General features: G+C 43.7%; 1 protein-coding gene across 1 annotated transcript in view; it reads right to left on the reverse strand.

The window, feature by feature from the left end:
• LOC138971270 (prolyl 4-hydroxylase subunit alpha-3-like) overlaps positions 1-19,842 on the reverse strand; it is a 32,008-nt gene that overhangs the window by 9,646 nt on the left and 2,520 nt on the right. The window contains exon 2 of the mRNA XM_070343982.1: positions 4,437-6,524. Within this exon, the coding sequence (XP_070200083.1) occupies positions 4,437-4,657 (221 nt within the window). The 5' untranslated portion in view covers positions 4,658-6,524. The remainder of the gene's footprint in view (positions 1-4,436; positions 6,525-19,842) is intronic.

The raw sequence follows: 19,842 nt of genomic DNA on the forward strand, positions 1-19,842 counted from the left end.
AGACAGACAGACAGACAGACAAATCGACAGACAGACAGACAGACAGATAGACAGATAAACACACACACACACACACACACACACACACACACACACCACACACACACACACGTGTCAGACACTGAGTCAGACAGATCGGTAGACAAACAGACAGACAGACAGGCACTGAGGCAGACAGACAGTTAGACAGACAGACAGACAGACAGACAGACAGACAAATCGCCAGACAGACAGACAGACAGACAGATAGACAGATAAACACACACACACACACCACACACACACACACGTGTCAGACACTGAGTCAGACAGATCGGTAGACAAACAGACAGACAGACAGGCACTGAGGCAGACACACAGACAGACAGACAGACAGACAGACAGACAGACAAATCGACAGACAGACAGACAGACAAATCGACAGACAGACAGACAGACAGACAGACACTGAGGCAGATATACAGACAGACAAACAGACAGACAGACAGACAGACAGACAGACAGACAGACAGACAGACAGACAAACAGTCAGACAGACAGACAGACAGGCAGGTTGGCAGGCACTGGGGCCAGGGGCATGTTTGATTTTGATGCAAATTTGTCCTCCGAGCAAAGCAGACATAAGCCTACTTTCACACTTGAATACCCCCGCATTCAAATTGAAATTAACCTCAACCAATTGTCCTTTACAAGCAGCCCGACAGCCCTGAGACACGGGATTTCGTTTACGTCATACTGATGCGGAAATGATTTATCACGGACACTGTGCGTATATAGTGGTGTTTCTTACGCTGCGGACAATATTTTGTTTTCTTCTTTCTTCTTCTTCTGCGTTCGATGAATATTTTGTTTTAAATCACATGGGAAAAGGGGTTTATTTTCTTATGTTCCATGTAGGAGAATTTTGTTTCAGAAGAAGTCTTGTACAAACTTTCTGTTGCGCCATTAAAATATCATCTGGCTTTTTGGCTTTACTGAGCTCGGTACACGCTAAACACGCTACAAGAAGCACCTTTTTCCAAGCAAAATAGAGCCCCGTTAATGCATTGAGTCACGCCGAAACATGTAACCTCTATTTAGAATTCCATATGATTGACAAATGTTTCAAACAGTAGGAAAAGGACGTGTTTTGCCAGACAACTCACTATAACCCCACTATGAAGATAACAGGCATCGAGTTCTGTGTTTACCAACATTCCTTCTCCCATCCCAAGCTCCCAGCGGGACATAGTCAAACCAACAGCACGACGCAAGAACATGACACCCGGTCTTTCACGGGTGGCTGGTTTTATTGTCTATTGTAGTTGTATAATCACTGCCTGAGTCTATGACAAAGAGTCTGGTGATCGTATCATACCCCACCTGTTTTCTTTGCGGGGTAGGAGGAGGGGGAACCAATACCTATCTGGTTTACGTTTCCTCATTTTTTTGTCCGGTGTTGATCTCGCCTCGTGGCCCCCCACACGGACCTTGTGTTTGCTAAGAGAATGCTAACGGCGAAAATACGAGTAGAAGCGGGTTGAACAAATACAGAAAAAAGAGGTTGGTATAGTTGGAAACAGAAGCGACAAGTCGAGATGGAAAAGGGGGAATGAATGAGAGGGGGGGGGGGGGGGCGACGACTGAGAACGGACAGACTAATTATATGGACAGACAGACAGACGAGCAGACAGTTTTAACTTGAAAAGACAGGCAAACAATAAGACACTGATACAACCACTCACACAAACAGACAGACATACGCGGCACGCAAACACACACACACACACACACACACACACACACACACACACACACACACACACACACACACACACACACACACCGTACATACGCGTACACGTACGCACGCACATACACACGTACACACACACACAAACAGCCTGCGCACGCCCGTCTGTGTGAGCGTGTGTCCACAAATACCGCACCATCAATAATGCGGGGAAAAATCAAAGTAATTACCATAACGCATCCACAAATAGGCCTACCGTCCATCGCATGTCCCTAGAATTCAACAATCTATTTACAGAACCAACGACACGAATAATCATTTAATTGTATTTAAATACTCAGTCGTTATGAGCATAATGGGATTCGCCTGCCCATTGTCAGACGTACTGATTCAGAGTCAATAATTTTGACATGGGCGGTTCACATCAGTCTACCAATCATGATCAAATTAGGGGCATAATGACCATGTAAGCACTGAAAAGCCTCAGTGAGTCAATGCGTTTAAGCAATAAAAGGGTAGAGACAACGTTGATAGGATGAAAATATTGCGAAGACCTGAATAGCTGCATTGGACAAAAACGAACAGGCAGGTAGACAGGCAGGCGGGAAGACGGACAGACAGACAGACACACGAACAAACAGGCACGCGGTTCGACGGACAGGCAGCGGGCGGCTCTTTTCAAATGACATGTACGTGGAGCAAAGAAGAAAACTTGCTTTCCTTGATTTCAAACGGACAGGCATGTATAACGACAGGCAGATAGACAGACGGAAGATAGACAGGCATGTATAACGACAGGCAGATAGACAGACGGAAGATAGACAGGCATGTATAACGACAGGCAGATAGACAGACGGAAGATAGACAGGCATGTATAACGACAGGCAGATAGACAGACGGAAGATAGACAGGCATGTATAACGACAGGCAGATAGACAGACGGAAGATAGACAGGCAGTCGGAAGACCGACAGACAGGCAGAAAGACAGACAGACAGACAGAAAGACAGGCAGAAAGACAGACAGACAGACAGAAAGACAGACAGGCAGACAGACAGAAAAACAAACAGACAGACAGACAGACAGACGACTCTTTTTCAAACATCACAGGTGCTGGGTTAGGTCGCATGTTTCACCTGTACCCCCCCCCCCACCTCACCAAACCAGCTGTCACTGACATTTGAGCAAACTCCACTGAATATTTACCAATTTATTTATCTTGTTTGTCTCTCAGCCACAGTTACCACGAAAAGGGAAAGAAAACAAAGAGGCCGGAATGCTGCATGTGTTGTGTGTGTGTTGACTCCATCCGTACAAAGGAAAACAAGTGACCTGTAAGTAATCGGACACGCTTTCTATACCTTTCACGCATGCCTGCACCCTGACTCCTTTATGTTTTAAACAACCCAATACTTATTGTCCCGTGTAAACCACACCAAGAAACAGACAAACAATGAACAATTCATTGCAAGGGAATGGTCCTCTGATACACGGTGAAACATCGTGTTTCTATTGGTAGCAAGAGAATATAGAACAGTTCGAATAACAAACTTCCTACGCCTATAAGTCGAGTCTCAAAGAAACACTGAGAAGATTGAAGATGACTAAAAATAATGTTCACAATAGATTATTTATAGACGTCTGTGAAAGAAGGGACAGTAAGCTAGGCAGCTCATCTAAAGATAGCAATTGAACACAACTGAAAACGTTAAAGTGAGCATTAGAGAAAATTATTTGTACTAACAGAATGTTGCTATTGTCAATCTGTCAAGTCTATCACAATGGCGGCATTTAACCATGGTGTGCACTGAAATACCAATATTAGCCAGGTCTGTATCAGGGAGTACGTCAGAGGTCCTTGTTACGCGTTGTATGGTAGATATATAATAGCGATTCATCAAAGGAACCTCTCGATAATTGGATAAAACTTTTGACAGTGATTTATCAAAGGTGTTGCTTCAAAATTGGATATTATTTTTGATAGTGATTTAGCCCCCCCCCCCAAACAAACAAAAATGTTGGTTTAGGGTAACGTGACACAAAAAATAGGGTCGGTAGGTAAAAAACAATTATTTTTTTAGTTGACCTCATGATAATGTGAAAACATCACAAACACCATTTTGTCTCAAGCTCTTGAATTGTATTTAATTTTTATATTAGTTGTTACAATGTTAAATAGTAAGAGTGTCGATGTGCCATTTAGAATTAAAAAAAAATTGTGAGAAATGAAACAAAAATTATAGGGTCGGCGGGAAAAAATAGGATTGGTCGGGTTACCCTAAACCAGGGACCTATATTTAGATAGGTCTATGCCCAAACCAAATTTTTGTGTGTGCCTTATCAAAGGAACTTCTTCAAAACTGGATAATAATATTGATAGTGATTTATCAAAGGACCCTCTTCAAAATTGAATAACATTCTTGAAGTAAGTGATGTTCAGAACTACATACTCTGTATTCTTTCAAGGTGAGGCGAGATGTAAACACGTCAAAACTGCAGCGTCCACTCGATGTGATAATTGTCTACTGTCGAAAACATGCATACCGGAGCTTACTGTACACTGTGACACTATCGGCGTGTTTACATCTTTCCCCACATTCAAGCAATACATCTCTTCCACGACACATACAACCCCGACAGAGTACTGTTATTCCCGAGCATCGTCTTTTAACCGACCCATACAGAAGTCGACCTAGTTTCCTCACCTGTTGTACTCCGCGTTGCCCGTGCGCCTTGCAGTTTGTGTCAGACACTGGTGCACGAAGCCCAGCAGTTGTTCCTCGCTTTCCAGCAACACTGCCGTCTCCGCCGTTGACAGGAAAAGGTCAGAGGTCAACCCAGAGGTCAAGGATGCAATGCACAGTGTCCCAAACAAGAGGTAGACCTTGTGTGACGTCATTGTAGGGCTGAGGTTGTGTGACGTCATTGTGGGGCTGAGGTTGTGTGACGTCGTGATGCAGCAGTTAAGCTTCGTCCTCTGCCTAGGTGACTTTTAATGCAAGTGAGCTGTCTCGGTGGTTGTAGTGAATTCACGATCGAAGCGGGAGCTGGCAAGAAACATACTCTTGTTCATAAAGTGTGTGCGTGCCCAAAGTCACTAGAAATCATAGGTGTCAGCAGACTTTCTTCCATCCTTTGCATTTCTTCTATTCCTGCATACTCTTATATTATCATATCTTCTATTCTTTTATGACTCTATCTCCTTTTTTCATATTATTATAATTATCTCCTGCCGTAATTAAAACAAACTATGATAATGAAGGCTACTCAGTTTTACGCTGTAATCTATTTTGCAAGTCTAGTCTATTCAGTTCAGCTCAAACATAATTATACCGCGTAAAGACAAGAAACATGCACGAAGTTTGAGACCAAGGTATCACAAGGTTTGGTTTCGACCGATGTCACAAACTCGTAGCTATCTTGTCAAGTCTTCCAGGTTTGCTTCACAAACAAAATGATACGCTGTACTATGTGCAACTATGTGCAAATATATAGGCTACTGTAGTATCAGCATGATTAGAACGTGGGTTCTGGTATTTGTTTGCAAAAGAATGTACGTTCATGCAGCTCCTGAATTCAATGAAAAAACACGTGTTGTACCACTGCAACCGGTGCTTGTTATCCGTTGCGCTATAGGTGCCAACTCTTTTTCTGACCCACACGAACTATTTACTCTAATAGATTCTCGCTACGATAAAACAGATATTCCCCACTCCAAGCACACACTTTTGAATGCTGTAGTAACTCTTTATGTCACGCACTTTGTGTTGTTATCGTCATGTTGAAGAAACTTAGGCCAGTGACATAATCATTCTTTTCTTGGATTAGTCCACGCCATACGCAGAAACAATCTTATCACTTCTGCGCACAGTAGTTTTGACTGTCGAAAAAGTCAGACAGACCTTGTCTTTGCACTTTTCCTTTTCATTCCGACTTTTCTTGCCTTAGGTTTTTCTTCTTCTGCAGCACTGCACCTGCAGGCAGTAGAAACACTCCACTCCAAAGGAGACTGACCAATCGTTGACAGTAATAATCCAAGGATCAATAATGATCCGACGATTGGATTGGTGGCCGCACAAAACAACAACAAGAGAGCAGCCAATCTTTTGCCAGGATCAACGAAGAAGGTGAGAAGTGGAGGGGTGGTGCAAAGAGCACTAGCTATAGTCCCCAGGATCGACAATCGATAACGATCAGTCACAATGATTGATGCTCATCCGATTGCTTCTGCCTTTTGTGTCTCACAGGCAAAGGTGGATCAGATTTTTTCTCTCACTTGTGCAGACGTCCACACCGGCGCTAACACGTATTGAACAGTTCCTCACACAATACGGTTGGCATGCAGAGCCCAGTCATCCACGCAGGTCATCAGTGAGATGAAAGACGACTCACTATGGCAGGCTTTCCCCAAGTTCTTTTCTTGCTTCATTGAACGATTGAATCATTGAGTCTTCGAGCGACTGTTCTCCTCGTTGGAACGAAACGCACACTGTAGCGGACTGAACAAAGTTGGTTCATTACAGCTGTGATGAGATGACACGCCCTTATTTTTCCACACGAAGGTCCTGTTAGAAGGAAGGCAGGCTCAAAGTGGACACTATGTTTCACTTTCAGCGACCAAAATGTCACAGTTCAGCTCAGCCTTGAAAAATAAACCTACTAGTCTCTCCTTCTCTCATCCATGTACACCCACAGAAAACACAACTCAGTTGAATTGCTCGCATTGGTGAATGGGTGACATGCTCAGTGATCTGTAAGTGCCTGCTGCTGACACCTTGCTCGTTCGTCATCCACTGGAGACAAAAAGCAACACACTGACATGAATTACGATCATGACACAAAGCAAAACGCTGACATGAATTACGACCATGACTTAAAGCAACACACTGACATGAAGTACGATCATGACAAAAAGCAACACACTGACATGAATTACGATCATGACACAAAGCAAAACGCTGACATGAATTACGACCATGACACAAAAAGCAAAATACTGACATGAATTACAACTATGGGCCACAAAGCAAACGTGTGGTGTGAATTACGACCGAGGACAACTTTCTAGCCATGAAACATCGCCATACGCATGTTGTCACAGGTACTTAAACACACCGGTGACACTGTGACGGTTCCCCTACGCTTTGTGTTCGGTGCCCTGACCCTTTGTGTTCGGTTCCCACTCGGTTCCCACACGCCAAAATTCGCGGACAAAACATCCATTTATGGTAGTATTACGCAATGTTGCTCTCTGAGAATGGTCTTGTTAGATCTGTGAGTGTTTACACTACATGCCTAGGTGCTGTTGGATTGAAGGTTTTTGATATTTTAGCCGTTATTAGGTAGAATGCCTTCCACTTTACTGCAAAACTGCATAATTCGTAGCATCGGCAAGAAATATCCTACCAAAAAATGCCTGCTTGGAACTGTCGTTGGTCCAGCAAAAAGTTCAACATGTCTGTAGCAGACAGCCCAAGTTTCAAGATTGTAGGGCCATCCAAACAGCCGTAATAATAAAAACAACAAAAGTAGTTAGTGAGTGAAATTGGCTGTGTTCGGTCCCCCCACACTTTTGTGACGTAGGCGTGACGGTTCCCATAATTCATTGTGTCGGTCCCCACTTTCTGTGTCGGACCCCACTTTCGACCTAATTTCTCTGTGACGGACCCCACAACCAGCCTATTTTGTGTCGGTCCCCACACCTTGGATTTATGACTTGCCGGTTACTTGTATCATTGTATTCATTGAATCTAATTGTCTCGGAGTTATTTTTCAGCAAAAACCGGCAAGGCAGCACATATTGTGATACCAAGTAAGTCAGATGACATCAGTATGTGTGTGTGTGTGTGTGTGAGAGAGAGAGAGAGAGAGAGAGAGAGAGAGAGAGAGAGAGAGAGAGAGAGAGAGAGAGACTAACTTTATTAGTTTATGCCACAAATAATATATAACATTATTTATCTCTGGGACGGTTCCCAGTATACCAGCAAATTATGTGTTGATCCACCCACACCTTCTTGAACTGGCCTTCCCAATATCTACTCTTAGTCTTACGGCCTTGGAGATATGCAATTTGGCACATTTTTAAAATAAAAGATCCACCTGTCGTATGTGAGATTCAGTTTTCAGAGCAAAATGCTGCCCAGGGACTTCTAGTGGTGATTGAAAAAAAAAAAGAGTACTTGCCTATGTCAAGTATGTGTCTTTATCCACGCTTGTTGTAAGAGGCAACTTTTCCCAGCTCCTTGTGTTCATGACTGCTTTCTCTTAAAATTAATTACTTTATGACAGTCAGAATACAATGGAACAAGGCTACATAAACCCTGACAGCCTACGACAACGGCCCGACTAAGGCTCAACACCGCGCCAATAAATTCAGCATTGGGCCAATGTTGGGCCATGATTGCTCCGTTTTCGTAGGCTATCAGGGTCAAAGATACATATTGGTAAACTAGTAAAATACATGTTCAGCATCATCAGCAATACCACACAAGAAGGGCAAAGCCCATACGACTCACATGCTTGACCTTGACAGCAATGACATCATACACTAAGAACTGCTTTACACATTTTTCCTACCAAAATACATGTGACCTTGACCCAAGGTCAAGGTCATCCAAGGTCATGCAACACAAAGCTGTTAATTCAAGACATAGGAAGTACAATGGTGCTTATTGGCTCTTTCTACCATGAGATATGGTCACTTTTAGTGGTTCACTACCTTATTTTGGTCACATTTCATAAGGGTCAAAGTGACCTTGACCATGATCATATGTGACCAAATGTGTCTCATGATGAAAGCATAACATGTGCCCCACATAATTTTTAAGTTTGAAACAGTTATCTTCCATAGTTCAGAGTCAAGGTCACTTCAAAATATGTATACAATCCAACTTTGAAGAGCTCCTGTGACCTTGACCTTGAAGCAAGGTAAACCAAACTGGTATCAAAAGATGGGGCTTACTTTGCCCTATATATCATATATAGGTGAGGTATTGAATCTCAAAAACTTCAGAGAAAATGGGAAAAATGTGAAAAATAGCTGTTTTTTAGGCAACATTTATGGCCCCTGCGACCTTGACCTTGAAGCAAGGTCAAGATGCTATGTATGTTTTTTGGGGCCTTGTCATCATACACCATCTTGCCAAATTTGGTACTGATAGACTGAATAGTGTCCAAGAAATATCCAACGTTAAAGTTTTCCGGACGTCCGGACGGACGGACGACTCGGGTGAGTACATAGACTCACTTTTGCTTCGCATGTGAGTCAAAAAGGATTAAAACAAGAAATTCCTCCGATAGGAACTACACCCCCGTCAAAGGGAAATAACCTTCTCAGTTGGTGGCAGTGAGAATGGTTATTTCCCTTTGACCAACGGGGGTGTCCGTCTATACCAGGCCTTGTATAATTTTAATCCACCAATAACTCCCTAACCGTGTGTTTGACTGGTCCCAATTTTTGTAAGGACCGTCTCAGGAATGTATAGAACCTGTTCACCAAGTTTGGTGACGATCGGTCCGTTCATTCTTGAGATCTACTTGCGCGTCTCACACTAAAGTTGTGTTTCCGTACCCGCGACAGCGTTTTTCCAGCGGTGCGACGAAAATCAAGCACATAGAAAATGACCAGGAGTGTTTCCACACGCGCGACGCGTTAGCGGCGCGACAAGCGGCAAGCGACGCGATTTTTTTGAAAGGGTCCTGGAGCGATTTTTTCGCGTTGTCGCGCGGCAACGCGGGAGTTTACAGATTTTACCGCATGTTTAAAACGCAAGTACGGAAACACGTCACGCGTTTGCGCGCGTTTTCTTTTGTCGCTGCCGCTGTCGCGGGTACGGAAACAGAACTTACCGCGAGTACGACACTACCGCGAGTACGACACTACCGCGAGTATAACACTACCGCGTGTCACACTACCGCGAGTATAACATTACCGCGTGTCATTTTATGACTTCCATGGCTGAAGGCAAAGGTTGAAATGTTTCCTTGAAATATAAAACAAAAAGGCCTGGTCTGTTCTCTGAACACTAATTCAATGTTTGTCATGCTAACCAAGAACTCAAAACGATCAGAACACACTATCAGAATACATATAGAATGGGTTGCTTCCAATCAAAGCCGTTAGAACACAAACTCACAAGAAGTAAGTTTGCATGCGTTCTCTCTACGGTTATGGTACTCGCGGTTGTGGTACGCGCGGTAGTGTGACACGCGGCAGTGTTATACTCGCGGTAGTGTCGTACTCGCGGTAGTGTGACACGCAGTAGTGTTACACGCGGTAGTGTCGTACTCGCCGTAGTGTGACACGCGGTAATGACGCTCGCGGTAGTGTCGCATAACCGGAGTGATCTGGAAAGGTGTCAATCTCTCTCTCTCTCTCTCTCTCTCTCTCTCTCTCTCTCTCTCTCTCTCTCTCTCTCTCTTTCTCACTCTCTCTCTCTCTCTCTCTCTCTCTCTCTCTCACACACACACACACACACACACACACACACACACACACACACACACACACACACACACACACACACACATACTGATGTCATCTGACTTACTTGGTATCACAAAAGGTGCTGCCTTGCCGGTTTTTGCTGAAAAATAACTCCGAGACAATTAGATTCAATGAATACAATGATACAAGTAACCGGCAAGTCATAAATCCAAGAAGGTGTGGGGACCGACACAAAATAGGCTGGTTGTGGGGTCCGTCACAGAGAAATTAGGTCGAAAGTGGGGTCCGACACAGAAAGTGGGGACCGACACAATGAATTATGGGAACCGTCACGCCTACGTCACAAAAGTGTGGGGGGACCGAACACAGCCAATTTCACTGACTACTTTTGTTGTTTTTATTATTACGGCTGTTTGGATGGCCCTACAATCTTGAAACTTGGGCTGTCTGCTACAGACATGTTGAACTTTTTGCTGGACCAACGACAGTTCCAAGCAGGCATTTTTTGGTAGGATATTTCTTGCCGATGCTACGAATTATGCAGTTTTGCAGTAAAGTGGAAGGCATTCTACCTAATAACGGCTAAAATATCAAAAACCTTCAATCCAACAGCACCTAGGCATGTAGTGTAAACACTCACAGATCTAACAAGACCATTCTCAGAGAGCAACATTGCGTAATACTACCATAAATGGATGTTTTGTCCGCGAATTTTGGCGTGTGGGAACCGAGCGGGAACCGAACACAAAGGGTCAGGGCACCGAACACAAAGCGTAGGGGAACCGTCACAGTGTCACCGGTGTGTTAAAGTGGACAAAAATGTCTTTTGTGTCTTTTCCTTACACACAGGTTATCCTGGTCAGCATGTTTTGAACGAGACAACAAGATTTATCTGTGTGTGAGGATGGCAAACAATAAGCCTACTAATACACATCACTGGCAAACTATTCAAATAAAGTACTTCGGTGTTCAATACATCGTTCCTACTACGGCTACATCAATTTTGGTCGGCGCTTCGGGGCAATCCTATTCAAACGCACCACGCATTACCTTTTGTCTACTGGATGCACAAAAAGAAATTGTGGTCACGATGTTTGAATAGCCAATGAAAGAATGATCCACCCAATGTAAATTCAACGTCATTACCGACAATGTATGGTGTGTTGTCCCATGTGGATGAAAGGGCCAATTTGGACACAATACTTAAGGGAATAAAAGTGTAGGTAGGGGTGGGGAGTCGATTAATGTGCAATTTTCTCACAAAAACGAAACTTGCATTTACATGCATGCATTGGTATCACTTTCTTGTCTAGCTGCCGACGGTTTGTCAGTCGTTTTTACGAGTTTGTATCACTGAGTGCCCTGTACAGCAACTGAGAGAGAGAGAAAGAGAGAGAGAGAGAGAGAGAGAGAGAGAGAGAGAGAGAGAGAGAGAGAGAGAGAGAGAGCGAGAGAGAGAGAGAGAAAAAAAAGAGAGAGAGAGAGAGAGAGCGAGAGAGAGAGAGAGAGAGAGAGAGAGAGAGAGAGAGAGAGAGAGAGAGAGAGAGAGAGAGAGAGAGAGAGAGAGAGAGAGAGAGAGAGAGATCATAAGCAGATCAACCATTCACTCGAACAATGGCATTTTGACTTTATGCAGTCGAGTACCCCGACCCCTGAACGATTTTTTTTTCTCCCTCTCTTTCTTCTTTTTCATCGTCGATGTCATTCGTGCGACGCAATTTCACCGCAGGGGGTGAGCTAAAGCATTAAATCTCCTGACTCTGTTGCCCCTCACACAATCACACTTGACACTAGACGCGGGCCCTCCGACTCAACACACGTACGGCCATATCGTATCACGTTTCGCTTTAAATGCGCGGTCCTTCCTGTGCTCCATCAAAACAGTCAGACCACTAACTTCGGTCTGACCAGGTTTTTACACGTGATAAAGCCATCCGTCAAGTTAGACATACATGTATACCAAAAATCAACATCTGTACTGCTTCCTGTGGGAATTTTTTTATGAATTAATTTCGCAGATCGTCAGTAGTGTCCGATAAGAAATTAATTCATTAAAAATATTTCCTACTCTGCGCAGAAAACAGGAAAAACTCTTTGATTTTTACGCCACCGTATACGTTGGTGTAAAGGTCTGTCTGTCTGTCTGTCTGTCTGTCTGTTTGTCTGTTTGTCCAGACTGCTTTTTTTGAATTTATTTAGATCTCTGGTTATTATGTGAGTCTAAGTCGGGGTATGCTCTTATGTCATGTATTAATGTAAAGGCGTGTGTGGGTTTACATGAGGGCTTACGCGAGAAAGGGAGAACTTAACCTTTAATATATATTGCACTTACCTCACCCGAAAGAACCCCCTATGATTGTCTGACGCGAACAGATGATATACACAGCGTGTTCTTTCTTCTCTTTGAATGGAGACACTGTGACGTTATTGACGTTATTCTTGAGATCACAACAGGACACTATTTCAGACACCTTCTGTAATATCACGCGACACTTCCCTGCACATAAAGCAGAATGCGAAAGAAGATAAAGACGGCTTTGTTGTTTGGATAAGAGGACTTCTTTTCTTTGTCTGCAGTTCTCAATGAAAACGAACATTCGAAAATACCCACTCGGTGAGTGGCACTGTAAGACCGTACTATCTATTGATATCATCAATGAGTCTATTTATCATTCTAATGAGTCTACCCTTCATAAAACCAACCTAACTATCATGAATAATATCAGCAATTACACATTGGAAAGTCGTTTTGCTAAACATTTTGCAAAGATCTTATAATCTGCATTAACAGAGATAAAGATGTTTGTTTTATAAACCTATTGACCTTTTTTTCTCGAAAGCTTTGGGGCGTTTTACTTTAGGTCAAACTAGTGATCGATTAAAAGGAGAAAACAACCCAAAATACCAGCATTGATCCCTTTAAGGCCAGCCTGCAGCACAATCACCCTCCCCCCTCCACCCCCAACCTCTCTCAAACACAGAGACTCTCCTTCACAGGGCCATCCGTGTATCTCTCCAGGACTGAAGTCACCATCACCGGAACATCTGAGCTAGTCGAAATAATTCTCACAAGGCAAACAACATCTCCCACACCAGCCACAAAAGCAAATCGTAGACACTTTTGACCCAGGAATGAAAAAAAAAGACGAGGGTGAGCACACTCAAACAAAGCCCCCAAAAAATCGTAATTCTTGTCCGACTTCGGTAAGCACGTGCGTGTGTGTTCGCACACGCTGTCTAAAATGACCTTCTTTCTATTCCTCCACTCGTGTTACAGATTGCTTCAACGCGCGAAGAGTGATTCCATTTCCAAAGCTGCTTCGCGTGTGTGTTGACTTACTTTTCTCAGCAAACATGGTTGAATTAAAGCCGGAGTGAGATGTGACTTTTTTGACTGGTTGGAGTGTGCACACTGTGCAAGTGACACAAAGTCAGGGGTATGTTGGAGGAAGTGGGTGAATGATCGGGAATGAGGGCTCGTACATCTGCTTTAAGCTATGACGTTAGAAAGACGGAAAACAAACAAACAAACAAACAAACAAACAAACAAACAAACAAACACAAGAAGGAACAAAATGACGAAGGAACTAACAAACACACACACACAAACAGAAAAACAAATTATACAAACAAACACAAAAACAAACAATATGTGAAAGTTGATGATCTCGCAGTATCAAAATATCTGTATTATTTCAAAGTTCGGCAAAATATAGGCAGTAAAATATACAAGCAGCTGGGTTAACAGAATGAAAAGTGACAAATAGCTGTCTTTGATGCAAAATCGTCCGTCTCGCTAGAACTGTGTACGAAGATAGTAACAAAGCAAGGGTGGGGTATACAATAATACCTTCAGTACTAATCCCCCCCCCCCAAACAATTGTGTGTGTGTGTGTAGAAAACGTTCTCTCTTGTATCTCTCTGTCTGTCTGTCTGCCTGTCTGTCTCTCTGCCTGTCTGTCCTACTTATTTTTCTTCCTCGAATCAAAGCTTAGGCCAAAAAAAAAAAAGGTCTGTTTACGGTAACCCGACCGACCCTAGTTTTTAGGCCCGACCCTAATCTTTTTTTTGGATCGTCTGAAAAAAAAACCCCCATCCAAAATAGAGCTGTTTGCGCTCAAACAGCAGACGACAGAAGGGAGGTAAGCTCAAAGTACTGTTTATAGTTATGTTGGCCAAAAACAGGGATTGATGAGAAGAAATGAACTGTGAAACATCATAGAGAGGGGAGAAAAAAAAGAAGAAAAAAAAGGGAAAAAAAAAAAAAAAAAAAGCCGACCTACCGACTCTATTTTTTCGCCCTATGTTACCGTAAACAGACCTTTTTTTTGGCCTTAGTAACAGTAATAGCACAAAGACTGTAAAACTTCTCCAAGGAAGAAGAAAATACAAAACAACAACAAAACAACAACACCAACCTTACCTTCGGTGGAATTGAGTTTTACACCTTTTTTACCTTCTCTTCTGCACTCCAAACATCTGTTTATGTAGTCAGATTGGTGAGTTTTATCAAAACAAGATGCACAACTATTATAGAACGAAAACGTAACACACCAACTGTCTCGTCTTCTCACGCGAACAGGTGTGCAACTGAAATGGGGAAATCTTGGCTGAATCCACCCATGAACTGATCTGCGGGTAGCGAACCCACCGTCTTTTAGCGGGTGGCTGGCTCTTCGCGGGTACAGTAGAGAGAGAGAGAGAGAGTGATGGTACATGTAGCAATAAGGGGGTGGGTGTGTGCGAGAGAAATTCAAGTTTTACGCCCTCACGGCAAAGCCATTAGGGGCATGTTCCCGGGTTTTAACCCGACTTTGGATGAGATACACAAGTGTATGCGTGTTTAGGTGGTATCAGCCATCTGCACTTATGGCAGAATGACCGAGGTCTTTTACGTGCCACTGTGGTGACACGGGGGTGGGAGATGGATACCGTCTCTGGGTCTGCACATAAAGTTGACCTGTGTCCGTCCCGGCCCGGATTCGAACCAGCGACCTTTCGATCACAAGTCCAGTGCTCTACCACCTGAGCTACCCGGGCCCCCTAAGTGGGTGTGTGCCAGCGAGTGGAGCAATCTACAGTGTAAAGTATGAGTGATGTGAGCATGGAATTTTCGTGGAATGCTATGGGCAAGGAACACCGTGTAGGTGATCATGGTGGGAGCGGGGGAGCGGGGGAGGGGGAGAGAGAGAGAGAGAGAGAGAGAGAGGGAGAGAGGGGGTGTTTGAAGGGAGTGGATCATGCAGTCTGGAGTATACATTTGTGTTAAATTATGTTTTGTTCTAGTTTTTTTTAACGACAAAGCCATGAGGGGCGTGTACACGTGTGATATAAGCACAACATGTTCGTGGAATTTTATACATCTTAACCTGTCTTTAACGACCAGCCAAGGACCAGAACAAAAGTGGTCGTCACAGCAAGTGGTCGTCACAGCAAGTGGTCGTCACACTGAGCAAGTGGTCGTCACAGCAAGTGGTCGTCACACTGAGCAAGTGGTCGTCACAGCAAGTGGTCGTCACAGCAAGTGGTCGTCACAGCAAGTGGTCGTCACAGCAAGTCAGTGGTCGTCACACCGCTGAGCAAGTGGTCGCTATGGAAAGGTCAAATACATTGATTACAACTTGTCGGAGATCCCTCGATGGGGTCGTTGTGGGCAGGTGGTCGCCATGGGGAAGCACGGTGGTCGCCAAGGAGAGGTGGTCACCAGGGCAGGTAAGACAATGTGCAAAGAACAAGTGAAAATGGTGATGTAGGATGATGAGGAGGGAGGGTGGAGAGAGACTGAAGTGGTAAAGAGGGATATATCGAGGGGGTCATGTTGGAGTACATGCGGCCGACAGTACACGCTGTGATGTGAGCACGTAAAACGTTGATGGAATGCGACGTCCACGGAACACGTACGTGGTCATCCACGAACACACCTAACATAATGCATTGTGACATGTCGGTTGTGTTGAGACGAAGGTGTTGCTTTTTCTGTGACTACCCCTGTCTCTGTTTGTCTGGCTATCTGTCTGTTTATCGAGAGAAAGAGAGAGTGTGTGTGTGTATGTGTGTGTGTGTGTGTGTGTGTGTGTGTGTGTGTGAATGAGTGTGCAAGCGCGCGCACGTGTGTGTGCTTGTCAGTGTGAGTCAGTCATGCTGTGCGTTCGTGCGTGTCAGTGTATATCTATACATGTGTGTCATAGTGATGGGGGGGGGGGGGGGTTAGTAATAGGGAGGAGGTGAATAGGGGGGGGGGGGGACGTGTTTGAAAAAAAAGGGGCGTGTCGGTACACAACTTAGTAATTATACACGCTCCCCTCCGTCTTAACCCCATGATCATAAGTTTATTTTATTTTTTTAAGTTCTAAAACTTTCTTTGGACACCCTTGTCTTCAAACGAGCAACAACAACGGTTTCTTGTTCTTCCCGTTGTATGAAGTCAGATTAGATACCAGGCCCTCACTCACCGTGCCTATCTGCAGCAACAAAATCTGCTGCGTTAGAGGATCAAGTTGTAGTTGTTATCGTATCCCAGAATGATACAAAATCATGCAACACAAGGGGATCATTTTCTTCACACTCGACAGCTACAGACGCGAAGCATATAGACTGTATTTACTGTCCGGAGGTCTCCATTCAAACTGAAATGTTTTGCCAAAGTGTCGGTGTCTCTGGTTGCACGAATTCAATAGTCTTTTGAAAGTCCCTGTCCGTATGCATGTCACCAGGGTGCATATTTACAACATGATGTGTATAGCATGGAAAATGTTGGTCGCGTCTGTTACAATTCGTATTCATTCAGCAAAATGTAGCACTGTTCTCATGTTAATCCCCTCAACATACACACACACACACACACACGCACGCACGCACGCACGCACGTACGCACGCACGCGGCACACACAAACAAACACACACACACACACACACACACACACACACACACACACACACACACACACATACAAACGAAGGGACAGGGCATGAGGTCTCTCTTTAAATTGCGAGGCGGTGTTGGGGGGTGGGGCCGGGTGGTTGAAAGAAGTAGAAAACGAAAGGAAAAAAAATAAAATAAAAACTTGACTAAAAAGAAAAAAAAAAGAAAAAAAAAAGAATGGAAGAACAGAAAAAAACCAAGCAGGCAATGAAACTGGAAGAATGAACCCTTGTTGATCCCATACCTGGCCGATGTGAATGCGTGATGTATTGTGTAAAAACATTCCATCTCACACGGCATAAATAAATCCCTGCGCCTTGAATATGTGCGCGATATAAATTGCATAAAAATTTTTTTTTTTAAATCCCTGCGCTTAGAACTGTACCCACGGAATACGCGCGATATAAGCCTCATATTGATTAATTGATATCGAAATTCCAAACATTTCCCTAATTAGTGACATTGGTGGGGGGGGGGGGGGGGATAATGGGATTGGGGATGGGGAATATTGTGACAGAGAAAGATAATTGTCAACGCTTCACAGAACAATAGAAGAACGTTGTGCTCACGGTAACAAATCCCAAAGACTGTACTGTGTTCACCGGGATCTGTAAACTGCAATTCATTGAATAACAAACAAAATCTCTGTGCAAAAATGTGTGCATTATATTGCGCAAGTCAAACGGAATTGAGTATAGTTTCCGTACGCATGTGCTCGTAGTTGCCCGAATGCACCTCAGTTTTTCGGCGATTTAGAGCGCATCGTCTGAACGGAATAAAGGAGGAATTTTCCACGCCAGCAAACTTCGTTAAAGCCCCACATTAGCAAAGTTCTGCCACCTTTATCCACTATCCGCCCAGAAAATGATAAAGAAGCATTAAAAAAAAAAAATCATCTTTGCAAATGCACACGCATCATTTTTATTCTGTACTGATCAATCCATGAGTTAAAGCGTTTCGCCAGCATCACCAAGACAAACAGGATTCATGATTACAGTAATACAGGTGCATATACCTCAGAAATACACTTCAGTGTGCAAGCATAATATCTCATGCTTCCATTATGTAAAATGACAATATTGGTATGTGTTTTGAAGCAGCGTTGTCTGTTTGTCTAAATCTGCATAAGCTAACAGAGCGACGCGACTGAAAGGGTAACACGCGAGTGTTTGCTTTGTGGCGCGTGTCTACTGTAAATCCGTGCAACACGTGACACTGACATGACCCACATCTAGGTCACACAACTCAAACACCCTATATCATACTTCATTTTGTGCAATCCAAAGACAAAAAGTAGGCGCAAGTAGGTGGGGTTTTTTCAGACTCAATAGACGATGTTCGGAAATGAATCAGTCGGGAATCTCATGTGTGGGTTGTGAAAGAAAGAATATTCTTGCTTTTATTGAGGCAAACTTTTCCACGTGACATTATACGCCAGTCATTAGTGTGTCTGAAACACGCGGACAAGTAGCACACGTGGAATGTTTGCCTCACTAAAAAACAAGAGTAATCACTCTTCACAATCCACCCAAACCCGACAGTTATTTCTGGAGTTCATCTATTTTCAATGTAAGTTTAGAGTTAATTTCGACAAACTTGCTGCCGAGGTGCACTGTTGGGATTACCTGGGCTGGTATACACGAGAAAGTTACCAACCGGGTGAAGACAGCCGCGAGTTCGGACAGGTTGACAGAAATAAAGGTATATTGTAAAACAGAGTGGTTCTAGCAGACAGGTATATGTCACGGTAGAACCAGCGATCTGGTAGAATCGCCGATTCTACCAGTAGAAAGCCTGATCGGAGTTTCTACCGGTAGAAAGTCCGATCGATGTTTTTACGAGAAGAATCAGCGATTCTACCGGTAGAAACTCAGATCGGACTTTCTACCAGTAGAAACTACGATCGGTCGTTCTACTGGTAGAAAGTCTGATTTTTCTCGTAAAAACATTGATCAGACTTTCTACCGGTAGAAAGTCCGATCAATGTTTTCACGAGATGAATCGGACTTTCTACAGATGTCAACACTGTTCACGAGATTTAAAAAGTAATAAATCACTGGTGAAAATCTCGTGTTAGTGGTGCATTATCAATTGCTCACAATGTTCACAAGAATTGAAATTAACATCGACCTTCTGTCCGTGTGGGATACAATTTGTCAAACAGTTGAAACTTGGATCTCTTTGTAATTCGAGCAAAGAAAATGGACGGTCAAGAGCAGAGGGACAAATTTTACGAACTCTACGACAAACTTGTCGCAGGGCTAGCAGAGAAGAACCGCGATGCCTACAGCATCCACCAAGAGAGATACGAGAAAATCCTCTCCGCTCTCAGTTTGGAGAAAGGCGAACGTTGCGAGTTTGGCCATCATTTTAAATCATGGTGCATCAAAAATTTCAAACTACAAAAAATCGGCGGCCAGCATGTTGTTTACTGTTTGAAGTCATCCTGCCCTGTAGTCTGCAAAGAAGATATCTTCGACACTCTGAAAAGGTTTGTCATCCATCTCTCTCTAGCTCTCTCTCTCTCTTTCTTTCTTTCTTTCTCTCTCTCTCTCTCTCACACACACACACACACACACACACACAAAGGTTTGTCATCCATCTCTCTCTCTCTCTCCCTGTGTGTCTCTCTCTGTCTCTCTGTCTCTGTCTCTGTCTCTCTCTGTCTCTCTCTGTCTCTCTCTGTCATACATACACACACAAAGGTTTGTCATCCATCTCTCTCTGTGTCTCTCTCTGTGTC

Source organism: Littorina saxatilis, linkage group LG1, assembly GCF_037325665.1.
Source record: "Littorina saxatilis isolate snail1 linkage group LG1, US_GU_Lsax_2.0, whole genome shotgun sequence".
Lineage (NCBI taxonomy): Eukaryota > Metazoa > Mollusca > Gastropoda > Littorinimorpha > Littorinidae > Littorina > Littorina saxatilis.